Genomic DNA, 12782 nt, shown 5'->3' on the forward strand with positions numbered 1-12782 from the left:
CCGTCGATAAGCCACGAGTGGTAGGAACCCGGAGCTTGTTCCTCGCGAGCTTTCATGACGGCACCAATCGCTAATTCGACTCGAAGCTGGAGGAGTTTGTTGAACTCGGTTGGGGAGAGTTGGCGATGGGCTGCATTCGATAGGAGTTGTTGTTTAACGACAAAGAAGTACGGACTTACTTCGTCGATAAAGTGGTAGGTATCGGGAGGAGGATTCGGTTCCGATTCAGAGTTTCGTTTTCGAATCTGCCAAAGCATCAATGCTAACGAATTCGATAACTGTGCTCCTCCTTCTTCGAGAATCGAGCTCCAGAGGCGTCCGACCCCCATCGTGTGAGGTGGAACGAGGGAGGAGGAACGAGCACAAGGGGAACGGGCAGATGAAGAGGGGATGGGAGACTGGGAGAAGGCGAGAGAAAGTGAGAGGAACAGATGTTTGTGAGGGGATAAAGCGTGAGGTACTGATGTGTTATGTATGTGGTGCAGGGAAGGTGAGTGGGTGGGAGAGGAAAAGAGAGGACAAGAACCGAGCCACTCAATCCATGCGGAACTTCCGGTCGACTTCCGCGGTGCTTGTCATTCCCTTTCTTCGATGCTCGTCCTTATCCCTTGCCTCCCCCCGACGCCTTGATGTTCGACTGTTTGCTTCCTCTCTCTCTCCGCTGCTCTGCTCCGCCTCTGTTGAATGTAGCGGTCGTCGTCATTTCTTCTCTCCCGTTCGCCTCGACGACTCCGCGGGCGTTCTCGACAGGCATTGTAAGGCTTTCAAGGAGATGGCTATCGACGGTCTCACATCAACGGTACAGCGAACGAACAGATGTGTGAGTCGGAATGTGGACTTTGTTCGGTTTGATTCGATCGTGCTGATCCAATTTCCCTTTGGTCTTGACACAGAATCCCTCTAGACCTCCACCGCAGACGGCTCGTGAGTTCTCTCTGACTCGAGTCGACTTTCACAGACACGAACTGACTTTCAATTTTCCGAATCTCTACAGTAGTAGAAACAGCCCCTCGTCCTCGTCCTTCCGCTACTCAACCAATTTACGCCCAATCTGCGGGCCCTCCTCCTGGATGGGTACCTCCTCGTTCAGCTGCATCCCCTCGCGAGCAACAACAGGAGATGCAATCCTAGTTTCCGACTTCCTCACACTTTCCGACTTCCTCACCCATTCCTCCCTTCCCCTTTCGTACGACGACTCCGCAATCATCGCCTCCGAGAGTTCCCTCTACCCCCTCGCCTCGTCAGCGCTCACCTTTCTCCCCATTCTCTCCACCCTCGAACTCGACTCCGATCTCTTCCTCCTCAGTCATTCCGACTATCTCCTCCTCCTCGTCAATTTTCTCTCAACAGCATCACCCTTCGAACTCGCTTCCCTTCTCCTTTGATCCTTCTCGTCAGTCCTACGCACCTGTCCCGAATACCGCTCAACTTCCGTACCTCCATCGTCAGATTTCGTTCGACCTCTCCCTGCTTTCCCTGATCGAGGTCGTCCTTCGACAATTCTTCAATCTGCCGCGTACCGGCCTGTGCCTGATGACCAAGAAAAGAAGATGCGTCAGCTTTACTCAGCTTACGGGAGGAGGATCGAGAACATGAGCTTCTGGTGGTATGCGAAGCCAGGGAAAGAAGGAGAGTGGATTCCATTCTACGTCATCACCCAATTCGGTAGTGTCAAGAGCGTGTGGGAGGAGTGGGATCAGGGGAAGGAAGGCTGTCTGCCGGTGAAAGAGATCGAGGGAATCTGGAAGACAAAATGGCGACCTCGACCCGGATCAGCGATGGCACGACTCGGGGGAGAGGGAGGGAGTACGCTCACTTACGTTACGTGGATGAAGACCATCGAGGGGTTGGTTACGTCGTTGGAGATTGAGACGAGGTGGAACGAGACGAGTGTCGTTAGGTTTCTTGATGGTCAGTTCGGGAAGGGTGCTCGAGATCTTGCAACTCGGATCGCGAGTGCGAAGACCAAGGATGCTCTGAGGGCGGAGATCTCGCGAGCGGCGCAAAGGTGGGGTGGTCTCGCTTGAATCATTCTCTTTCCGACTTTCGTTCTCGTTTTTTTGTCTTATTTAGATTTCACCGTGACTCTCCCTCTGTGTTATCTGCAAATTGATCTGCCTGTACCACTTCCTTGCAGCGTGAGTTGCGAAGAGCGCAATTTCTACCTTCTCATTGTCGACTTTCGCAAGGATAGAAGCGCTCGCATGTGTAGAACTAGGTGGAAGACAAGGTGGAGACCAAGAGCGCGTCCTCTGCTTGCACGGGAGAGAGGAGAAGAGAGACGAAAGGCGCTCAGAAAGCGGATCCGACTTTCATTCTCGAGCGTATAGCCAGGGGAAACTTTACCAGCGGGTCGCGGGTAGAAATTTTTGCATCCTCGACATAGCCTTCTCGATTGTTCTCTGCTGTTATTTTTCCTTTTCAGAGGCTGTCAGGCTTGTACATACTGCTACATACCTATCTGGAACTCTCACTAACCAGAGGAAGTAGGTACATTCTGTGTGGAAAAAGAAAATCATCTATAACTCTGATCCCCCCCTCTAACCCTGAACCGGCTCTCCCTTACCACATAGCTACCCTCTGAGGACAAACGGCGCCGTAACAAGCGCACGACAGATGACAAAGTTACAGCTGAAGTTGAATTTTTTTTCAAAAAAAAAAGCGCGAGTTGCAAAAAGTTCTGTCCGAGGATTGAACCGAGGGAGACATGAAGAGTGGCAGGGAGTTAGGATTCAGACGAGACTAGCATGGTAGCCATTATACGAAGCGAGTAGCTGACAATTGGTGAAAAACTATGAATATATACCAGAGCCAAATCTACGACAGATCGAGCCAAAACCCGTCTTACAGGCGCAGAACAGACCCGGCGAGGACCGCGAGCTCACTAGACAGTCATACATAGCGAATACATGTACTCGAGGGGGTGAGGAGGGCTGTAGTAGACGGTACAGAGTCAAACAAGGCCCAGAAAAAACACGTGCGTAAGGAAGGCTCTCGTGACGATCTCTCGATTTTAAATTCCGAGGACGGTCTCAGGCGGTCTCGGCCTTGCTGTGAGAAAATATTTCACCCGCGACCCGCTAGTAATACTAGTACTCCGTATAGCGCCTCTCTGGGTTTCATGCAGTTATACGGCAAAGACCCGGGGAGTTACACGGTATAGCGTCTGCAGACCGACCCGAGCCGGAGCCGCTTCGACCCGCGTCGGGTAAGCATTCAGGCTGCGAACACGGTCGAGGCCCCCGCTCGAGTCTTGACAACAGACTGCTGATACACAGCGGCTTGAGACGGACTCAGCGGTATTCGGAGGAATATCTGATGGCTCAGTACCCCGTATGGAGCGCTACAACTGCCGTCGACTCCCGACCTGGTGGTGGGAAGCTCCGAGTCTTTCAGATGATGAGGAGGCTGCTCAGCTTCGTTGAGTCTGGTTGCACGAGCTCAGAGAATCGAGACTACGCTCGGTGACCCACTCCGGTCGCCTCCGCGGTGCTTGTGCGTTCGTGCTCAGTTCGTTTTATCCTACTCCGCTCGAATCTCTTTTTTCCCTTCCTCTTCTCCCCTTTCCCGCTCGACCAGCTCGAGATCAAGATGGAGTCACCTTACGATCCCCCTCTCCCTCGACGAGGGCGTTCAACCTCTTTCTCCGCCCCAACTGATCCTTCCCCCTCCGGTTTCAACGACCGAACCCGGCGTCAATCGCTCAGTTCAGTCCCTACTTCTGCTGCTGCTCGAAGACCTTCACTCGCTCTATCCGACGACGAAGTCGATCAACAGACGAAACCACTCATTGATCTCGAAGAGAATTATCGGAAATCTCTCGACGCTGCTTCCCTTCAAGATCCGGAGGATTTTGAAGCGGATAGAAAGCTTCAAAGGGAGGGAAGACAGAGTCGAGCGCAAAGAGTCGAGGAGGATCCGGGGTACAAGGCGAGTGGGGATATGGAACAATTCATGGCTCAGGTCCGCTCGTTTGGTCGACTCGAACTGACGAAAGAGAAACGAGTCGACAGATCTATGATTTGACTCACACGATCGACTCGTTGGATAACGATATCGATTCGATCGTTTCCATGCGAAACAAGATCGTTTCCCTCGACCCCTCCGTCGATATCGGTCAAGTTTCCTTACAAGCGGATCTGCATGCTCTCGCGGCACTCACGACGAGTTCGGGGAAGAAGATCGTTAGTTTGGAGACGTGGTTGACGCAATTACATAAATGGAGTAAACAAGTTAAACAGTTGATCAAGGAAGGGAAAGCGGGTGAATCGATCAAAGAGGTCGGGGAGATCAAGTTTGAATTGGCTAATGCGAAACTCGTCAGTCACTCTGTACTCTACACTTGCTTGTCTTGCGGCTGAAAGTGTAGGTACGTTTTGTGGTGACAGGATTTTGCAGCTGCGATGGAAAGGATTCGAGAAGGAGCTTACAAGGAACAACAGAAACGAGAACGTACGAGAATTTGGATGGCTCGTCATGTCCGTTCACGTGAACCCGAGATCAAGGACGACGATGTCAAGGGATTGTTGAAAGCGGCGGAGTTGGGAGCCGCTGATGGAGTTAAAGAATCTCATGTAACGTGAGTCTCGGTCTTCTCATTTCTCTACACAGAGTGCATGCGTCTGATCCATTCTCACGACCAGCTCGTATGCCGGTCTTTGGGCTCTACAAAGTGAGCTTTCTTATCCTTCCCGTTTTCTACCTCTCGAGTTTCTTCAGCTTTGACACCTCGCACTAACCTTGCATCTTACGATCAGATCCATTCACTGAACTCGCGGAACTCACGAACGGTATGCGATTCCTACACGACGAACTCGATCGCGAAATCGTCAATCACGTAACGGGCAAAGACCAACCAAAACGAATCATCTACGTTAACGGGATTTATTCTCGTGGTCGTCCTGACTTAATCCGTAACGCTTCCTCCGCAACCACGTCGAAGAAGAGCTCGATTTCGAGTTGGTTCACCCGAGGAGGAGGAACCAATCGCGCACGAGGAGGAACGGCAGGAGGAGGCGATGATGGGTTCGATAACAAGTTTCGAACGATTCAAGCGCAAATGTATGCGTCGGGGAAAGATTTGGAGTATGGATTCGCGAGACAACAACAGTTGGATCGTTTGGCGTTTAGGAAGAAAATGATCATTGCGCTTTTACTCGGTGAGTCTTCCCCCTCTTTCGTTTCCCCTCAACTCTCTCGTGCTGCGTGGGCTCGACGCTGAATTGCTGGGTTCGTCCGGATAGTCATTATCGCCGCTTTGATCCTCTTCATCTCGCTAGCGACGATGCGGGTTCCGGGCGAAACTTCCGTGAAAGGCTCAATCTCGGACGCTCTCGAGGACGACGAGCACTCGACCTTCGTCTGGGGAGACGTCTCTACCGCCTCTTCGCCTACTCCCGTCGTCGATTCCAAGGTCACTCAATCCGAATCGATCTCGCACGGTCACTCAAGTTCTGCCTCCGAAGTCGAGCACAGCTCTCTCCAGACCTCTCTCTCCTTGACCGGAACCGCCACTCTGTCAACCTCAACCCGCAACGTCGTTAACCTCGGATCCTCGTCGTCCCTCTCGGTTCCTACCGCCTTGTCTTCCTCCTCGAGTAGTATCGTTTGGTGGACTCCTGAACCCGTTCCGAGTACGATTCCTGCTGTACCTGCTGCTATTCCGGGAGGACAGGTCATGGCTGGTGTTACGATGGTTCCGGCTGGAGTTGCGGCGTAGGAAAAAGGAGGCGGGTCAGAGCTTAATTCTCTTTCGGTTTCTTTTTGTAGTCGCTGGAGCGGAGGCCGGTCGCGTTGGGCGACGGCGGCTCGGAGCAGTGAGCCTGATTGTCGAGTAGCAAGATATCTTCGTCGATAGCGGATTTCGTTTCGTTTCGTTTTCTTCATTCCTTTTCTCATCAATCTATTCTTTCTCTCTTTCCTCTAACAGTCCTGGTCCCGTCACGGAGAGAGACAGATCAACAACACATCACATCAACTGATGAGAATACACGTATACACACGGGGAGCTAAGGTCTGCGTTGAAGGAAGAACACTTCTTTCCACAAATTCAAATCCCCAACGAACGAGTAGAAAGGGTGTTTGAACGTAGCGGGTTTGTTCTTCTCAAAGAAGAAATGTCCTACCCTACATCCCTCCTCCCATATGACCGTTGCTCTATCAGGTTTTTTTCTCGCTCGTGAGGGAAAGAGAGAGAAAGGAGGAGGAGAGAGAGGAGATCAAACGAACCAAGCCCAAACGTAACCTTGTAAGAACCCACCCAAAATAAGTCGACCAATAGATTTCCAACCTTCTGTACCGAATCGAAGAGGGGAAAGACGTTTCTCGGAGGGGAGGAGGAGAGGAAAGGTAGCGAGAGTCGCACGGAGGAAAGTAGAGAGCGCGATGGTGGTTCCTACGAGCTACGCGAGCGAGGAGCGACTGTCAGTGAATCGTTGAGATGGGAACGGTGTGCGGAACTTACGTGGAGACGACGCTGGAGCGTTCAGAGCGAGGAGAGTGGAGAAAAGGTTAGCTTTCAAGAGTAAAGGGAGAGAGCGTTCTCGGATTCACGTTGATAGCATGATGATGTTCTCCTAGATAGTACGGGCTACTCGACGGGATCGTAGAGTGATTGTGTGAGATGGAATCGGTAGCCGAGCAATTTCGTGAGGGGAAAAGAGAAACTGACTAGAAATCACGGAAGGTACGGTAGCCCTTCGACGAGTACGCTTGAGGTTCGTAAGTTGGGTTAACCGCGGCGGTTTGAAGGGATTTCGAGGAGGTTGACATGGTTGAATGAAGAAGAGGAGGAAGGGAGAAAATCGGCGAGTTGAGAGCGTTTCGTCCGAATTCAAGCTTACCAGAGTCGGTCACGCGCCTGAGCAGCTCGTCTTGTCGTTGTGGCCTAGCGTAGTCCCGAAACGAAGACCGAGAGAGGGAGCGTCAAAGCGATGAAAAACAAAGAGTCGAAAAAAAGCGATTGCCGGCGACTGTTGGTAATGGGTCGAATTTGGTATAGGCGTGTGTAGGTCAGCTTGCTAGCTAGCGTCTAGAACCAGCTTGAGATGTTTCAGAAATTTGTCGAAGAGAGCGAGCTCCCAAGAATTTTCGACGCTTGCTCTTCTCTTCTTCACCTCACAACCTGAATCGTAAGTCATCTCGTCCCACGCCCTCCACCTTCGGACAAGACGAACCTTACGCTGGCACCCGTCGTAACGTCCCTCCCTTCCTCTTCTCTCCATTCTCTGTCTTCTCTTTTTTTTCGCTTGGTTTACTCCTCGTGAAGAATTGGGAGATGGGGGTGGAAAGGGAGGGATGGGTCGGGGGCTAAGCCGATAAAAACTGCATAACCCGGTCTTCACGCGATGATCGGTCGGATCCATCAACAACACATTGAAAAGAGTTTGGAAGGGAAACTTGGAACTGACCTCCATCTTTTCTTCCTTGATTGATAGATTGAGTCGACCGCTTGCATAACGGTGGATCGGATGCATTGCTTAATGGTATGGTCTGCGCTAGCTGTAGGTGTCGTAAACGGATTAGTGTTGTCACGAGTAAACTTGTATCACCGCTCTATCTCCCACTGCTGTGCAAGGCCCGCGCTCCTCTCGCATGCTGTTGTAGTGCTTTGCTTGCCAGTACCCTGCGTGGCGTTCACGCTGAGAGAGCCGTGCTGTTGATCACTCTGAATTCAGTCGCTCGCCCCCTTCACTCTCTTCCAATCACCTCGCCCTGAACCACGTGCTACCTACGCGTGCATTGATCTATAAGGTCAGCCGACACACCCAGCAACCAACGAACTCGACCCGTTCCATCGGCTCCCGCTCGACTCTCCCAACTGCGTCATATCCCGCCTCTCTCCTTCTTCTCCCACCTCAAGCCTCTGAAAGATGGCAGCGAACTATTCTTCAGCGTCTCCAACCGCAACTCCTAATTTCGGTACCCTCTCTGAACCGCCTACGACCTTGAAATTGCTCGTCATCGGTCAGTAAACATTCCTCTCTTCTCTCTCATCTCCTTCCTTCTCTCTGACTCGTGAAGGAGCTGACGAAGTGAGTGGGATGGATAGGTGCTTCGAGCGTAGGGAAATCTAGTTTGTTGTTAAGGTTCACGGATGAAACTTTCTTGTCTCCAGAGGAAACTTCAGGTATTCCTCCTGTTGCACTTTCTCACCTCTGAAGAAGGGAAACTGATGGCGGAATTTCGTGAGTGGAATACAGCTACGATCGGAGTTGATTTCAAGGTTAAGGTTGTGGAGAGAAAGAATAGGAGATGGAAATTATCAATTTGGGTCAGTTCTCACTCTCTCTCTCAAACTCTTCGACGAGCTGTTGAGGCCCGTACTGATGACGATGTTGGATGATGTGTAGGATACGGCAGGACAAGAACGATTCCGAACTCTGACATCCTCGTACTATCGCGGAGCTCAAGGAGTTATTCTCGGTACCTCTCCTTCTCCCTCATTCCTCTCCCGTCTCTTTCCCTCACTGACTCCTCGCGTGTATACGGCAGTGTACGATATCACCGCCCGCGACACATTCGATTCCCTCGCATCCTGGATCCAAGAACTCGATACCTTCGCCGGAACGGGTCCCGCATCGAGAGAAGTCGTGAGAATGATCGTCGGGAATAAAGTGGATAAGGAACATCAGAGAGTGGTTAGTACTGAGGAAGGTGAGAATTTTGCGAAGAGTAGGAATCCACCTTGGTTATTCGTAAGTTTTCCGAATGACTGTTCGAGCGACGTGGTCTCTTCGCTCGCTTGCATGCCCTGTCGAGTAGAGAGATCGTTACTGATCTCGAATTGAGTGATGGATAGATGGAATGCTCAGCGAAGAAAGGAGGGGAAGACATTTCTGGAGACGCTGGAATTTTCGGTAAAGTCGTCGACAGAGTAAGCCTCCCCTTTCCCTTGTACCCCCGACTCCGTCCCTTCATTGACCTCACCTTGAAATATAGATCGTCGACACTCCTTCACTCTATACGAAACAACCCGCAAGCTCTACAGCAGCTGGAGGGAAAAAACGAGCGGATGGAACAGCGAAAGCACCTCCGGGTGGGTTCCCGGGAGGGAGAGGAGGAACGGTTAGTCTTGATGACGAGATGAGTGGGGAAGGTGGGAGCTGGTGCGCTTGTTAGTGAATGCGAGGATCTCAAGCTCAAGCCACGTTGCGAACCGGACTCTCGATCCCCTCTCTCTCTGCTTCTCTCACTCTCGTTCTCATGTACGCATTCATCTTCATTCGTTCTGTACATCACCGCTCTCTACGCTAGTCTGTATACTCTTTCGCTCTTTTCAGTACAACTAATCTTTCTCTCCCTCTCTCTGTGTCTCTCGTTTTTGTTATATGCCTTCAACTTGTTCTTTCGTTGTCAATATTAGGTCGTTCTCTCTCGTTCTACTTGAGTTTGAACCATCTGCAGCATGGATGCGGACTGGACGTCGATTTCGTCTCAATCGCGAACGAGAACTTCTTTCGTCTGTTACTTCCTTCACACGTCACCTTCGACCGCACCTCTCCTGATCTCGAAAGACCTGTCTCGACGAGCCGAATCCCGTTGACCGGTGCGGGTCCAGCTACCGAGAACATCAAAGCTCGAATCCTTCATCTCGCTCGTGTCGTTGAGCCTCAATCTTGACTCTGCGATCTTGTCGCAAGATCACACGTTTGTTTCAACTCTCGCGCCTCTCCTCGAGCCCGTCTCGCCGTTCTCTCGTCTCTTTCTCCTCGAACAGAGTAAACGAATACAGTTCTACCATTTGTAAACAGGAACACTGCTCGCTCGCTTTTCGGGTCTCCAGCTTTCGCACTGTTCGTTCCCGGCGCACACCGTCATGTCGTTGAATTACAGACTTGAGATGGTCGGGAGACGCGAGCAAGCGAGACGTGGTCTGCATGCACGCGCGAGCGAGAGCGAGAGAGCCGACTTTACTTATTCTTTTCCACTCTTCTTTTCGATCTCGTTTGACCTCTCTCGCTTCTGGGCCATCTTGTTGACTCAATCTTCCGTAGAGTACGGCGGAGCTTCTCGCGGAGTCCTGCGAGACTTGCTTACGATTTGCTGTGCGAGTCGGCGAAGGGCTGAGCAGAGCTTCGTCTATCCTTTTCGACGATTTCCGGCTACAGCCTCCCAGTCCTGCCGTCTATGAGGTCACTCGACTCGTCGCTCCAGTCCCATCCGACACCTGCACAGTTCATGTTACTCGGCTTGAGACCGGGTCTCTCGGAGATCTGTTCGGAGCTTGTGGAAAGGATATTGACTGGAAGACAATAGCAAAATTGAAATTACGACATGAGCGTTGTTGGTACTACACAAGGAAAAAGGGGAGGAGATGAGTCTGTTACCGTAAAGGGACCGAGAGCAATTAGCACCAAGCTCCGACTTATTCGAGAAATGGAATACGAGATTCGACACACGCTGGAGGGATCACAATTGACGTCTAGACCCTCGTTAGGATCTACGTTACAAATCTTCAAATCTATCTTCCCACTCGTTCTTGCTAATCGCTTCAATCCAGCCTGTGTCGGGCCAATCGAGTCGCTCCCGACCGTAGTCGTATTGTTCGATTCCTTCGTTTCGCTCGTCCATCCAAGCCCGAAGCAGTTCACTGTTCCATCCTTCCCCCTCGTAGATAACTCTTTTCGCTTTGATTCCTTCGAATTCCCCGCTTGAGATTTCCCCTAGACGATTCACCACTTTGAAGAGTTCGTCGATGTAATCCTCCATCTCACCATTATAGGGCGCTGGCTCTACATTCAGGAGAAATGTCTCCAACTCGAACCCCTTCGTTTCCCAGGAAAAGAATTCCATGTTGTCCGGGCAATCGGCCGCCTGGAACCATACTGATAGGTGCTTGAGCGTATCGCTGAAGAGTTCAGGATGATTGAGTATTGTCACTATGCAAGCGTCGTCCACCAGGTTTGCCCTAATGTCGAGAATTTCGATTCGACGCAACCACCTTCCGAGATTTTCCTTAATCCATTTCACCGAGTCTTCGTCCCGTACGCCAAGCGTGAGGTGCTTCAGTTTCGGTATGTAAAATCGTTGAAGGCCGGTGGGACGAGCTCGACCGTGGGACCGTCGTGGTAGATGAAATTTTCGTACGATTCGGGATAGTGGAGTTCGAATCGTTCGAGGTTTGGGAGAGAGATCGTTCGATCGATAAGAGCATGCGAGTAATGATATCGAGCATGTAGAGAGAGAATCTTAAGGCCTACTTTCAACAGCGTCAGAGCAGAGTCGAAAAGAAAGCTAGAGAGGGAAACTTACTCGACAATTCGGAATAGATATCGAGCGACTCCACGCTATCCCTGTTGACATGTTCCAAGCACTGTACTCCTTTCCATATCCCTTCATCTTTCGTGAGGCCAAGCAACATCCCCAAATTACCTTCAACTCGTAACTTTCTCGTTTGGAATCTTCTCCCTGTCTTTTTCCAACTTTCGAGAAGCAACCCAGCCTTCTTAGGCATGTTGTCGTCGCATGCCTTCAACCATACCTCCCTGAAAAGTAAGTCTTGCGCGAGAGGAGTCCAAGAGGAATGAACGAGAGCGAGGGAGAGGAGGAATTCGATTCGTTCGCGGTATTCCGATTCCGAAAGGATAGAGAAGGGAGAATCCTGTCTGCAGTCGGCTCTGGGTTCGAAGAGTATGGTGCAGTGCAGAATGGATCGTAAGAGTTCGGTCGGGAGCGAGTGAATAGACATTCCGGTGAGGGTGAAGAGTCGTTGAGCGGGATCTCAAGAGGGGAGACCGGATCGAGTTGTCACAGGTAGACCGACGAGTTGGCGTTCAATTCAAATTGAGCAGTACAAGGCCGTCGCAGGTGAGTCGTAGCGGGAAAGAGTCGATTTAGAGATCAAGAGGAGAATCTCCTCGCTCTGGCTCTTCCCTCTCGCTCCTTCAGGTCCTCGACCTCTTCACACAATCTAGCAGTCAACTAGCCACCCTCCGACGACCTTCGAAGACGATAAATTGACGACTTGACCCGATTCGGAACGGTTCTTCCCCGGCTACGCTGTTCTCTCCTCTCACCTGCCTCACGAGTCGACTACGAACCCTGTTCCCCAAGCGACAGGTAAACCCACGGACGCTCTCGCAACGACGCAAGACCTGATATCAGAATCGACTCCAACCGCGCCGCTTTCTCCCCTCGAACCAAGTTTCCTATTTCCTCCTTCCCCTCTTCCTCGCCCTCGATGTCGATTCATTCCCTTCCTACCCTACCGAGCTCCTTCGGTCTATTGTTCACCTCTCTTTGTCCGATATCTTCTCTCACGCCTCTCAAATCGGATACCGTCGTCGAAATAAATCTCTCCTTGCATTCTCCCTGGCGCGTCGTAGTACGAGCTCGAATGTTCGAGACCAATTCTCGGTCTCTCAGCAAGAGGCAGATCGAGTCGAGCGGTCTGACTTCTCCTCGTGGGCCGGCGCTTCCGTTTCGTCGTCGCTCGACCTTGCTGCGACGAGGTCTGCGATTGCCACGGAATCGGTTCGACAAGCAAGCTTCGGCCGTAGTGAAATCGCCCTTCCGTCGCTAAAAAGATTTGAAGCCGGAGCAAAGGCGTTAACTGCAAAGCATTGAGACCTTGCCTCGCTCTTTCTTCGCCTTTTTCTCACCCTCGTCTCTCCTTTTCTAAGCGAGGGCCTCAGCGACGAAGCATCACGAGCTGACGACCACTAGAGATGGAAGCGCGTACGAGACACTCGTGCAAATGAGAGGAACAGCAACAGTCGAGATTCCAGCAGAAAAAGCAAAAAAAAAGTGAAGAAGAGATCAAGGTTCTTTTAGTGGAGAGA

The 12782-nt window shown here is 51.4% G+C and overlaps 5 protein-coding genes across 5 annotated transcripts; 3 read left to right on the forward strand and 2 right to left on the reverse strand.

The window, feature by feature from the left end:
- Position 1: 1 nt before the first annotated feature.
- JCM6883_002388 (uncharacterized protein) lies at positions 2-329 on the reverse strand (the record flags this gene model as incomplete). Its single annotated transcript, XM_076635258.1, has 1 exon — positions 2-329. A coding segment is annotated over one exon (328 nt), but the record flags the coding sequence as incomplete, so codon positions are not given.
- A 443-nt stretch (positions 330-772) lies between these two features.
- JCM6883_002389 (uncharacterized protein) lies at positions 773-1131 on the forward strand (the record flags this gene model as incomplete). Its single annotated transcript, XM_076635259.1, has 3 exons — positions 773-820; positions 894-924; positions 995-1131. 3 exons carry the CDS (start codon positions 773-775, stop codon positions 1129-1131), a joined length of 216 nt encoding a protein of 71 aa, XP_076484740.1.
- A 2460-nt stretch (positions 1132-3591) lies between these two features.
- Positions 3592-5719, forward strand: JCM6883_002390 (uncharacterized protein; the record flags this gene model as incomplete). Its single annotated transcript, XM_076635260.1, has 6 exons — positions 3592-3963; positions 4014-4319; positions 4389-4579; positions 4644-4672; positions 4758-5159; positions 5244-5719. The coding sequence occupies 6 exons, from the start codon at positions 3592-3594 to the stop codon at positions 5717-5719; spliced, it is 1776 nt and encodes a 591-aa protein (XP_076484741.1).
- Positions 5720-6008: 289 nt separating this feature from the next.
- On the reverse strand, positions 6009-6771 carry JCM6883_002391 (uncharacterized protein; the record flags this gene model as incomplete). Its single annotated transcript, XM_076635261.1, has 5 exons — positions 6009-6126; positions 6229-6401; positions 6464-6475; positions 6553-6589; positions 6671-6771. 5 exons carry the CDS (start codon positions 6769-6771, stop codon positions 6009-6011), a joined length of 441 nt encoding a protein of 146 aa, XP_076484742.1.
- A 1100-nt stretch (positions 6772-7871) lies between these two features.
- Positions 7872-9120, forward strand: JCM6883_002392 (uncharacterized protein; the record flags this gene model as incomplete). The annotated part of the gene is made up of 7 exons (XM_076635262.1): positions 7872-7965; positions 8051-8128; positions 8202-8272; positions 8352-8424; positions 8494-8696; positions 8801-8875; positions 8941-9120. The coding sequence occupies 7 exons, from the start codon at positions 7872-7874 to the stop codon at positions 9118-9120; spliced, it is 774 nt and encodes a 257-aa protein (XP_076484743.1).
- Between the last annotated feature and the right edge of the window lie 3662 nt (positions 9121-12782).

The sequence above is a fragment of the Sporobolomyces salmoneus genome (genome assembly GCF_050403485.1).
Source record: "Sporobolomyces salmoneus JCM6883 DNA, S_salmoneus_JCM6883_v1_ctg90, whole genome shotgun sequence".
NCBI lineage: Eukaryota > Fungi > Basidiomycota > Microbotryomycetes > Sporidiobolales > Sporidiobolaceae > Sporobolomyces > Sporobolomyces salmoneus.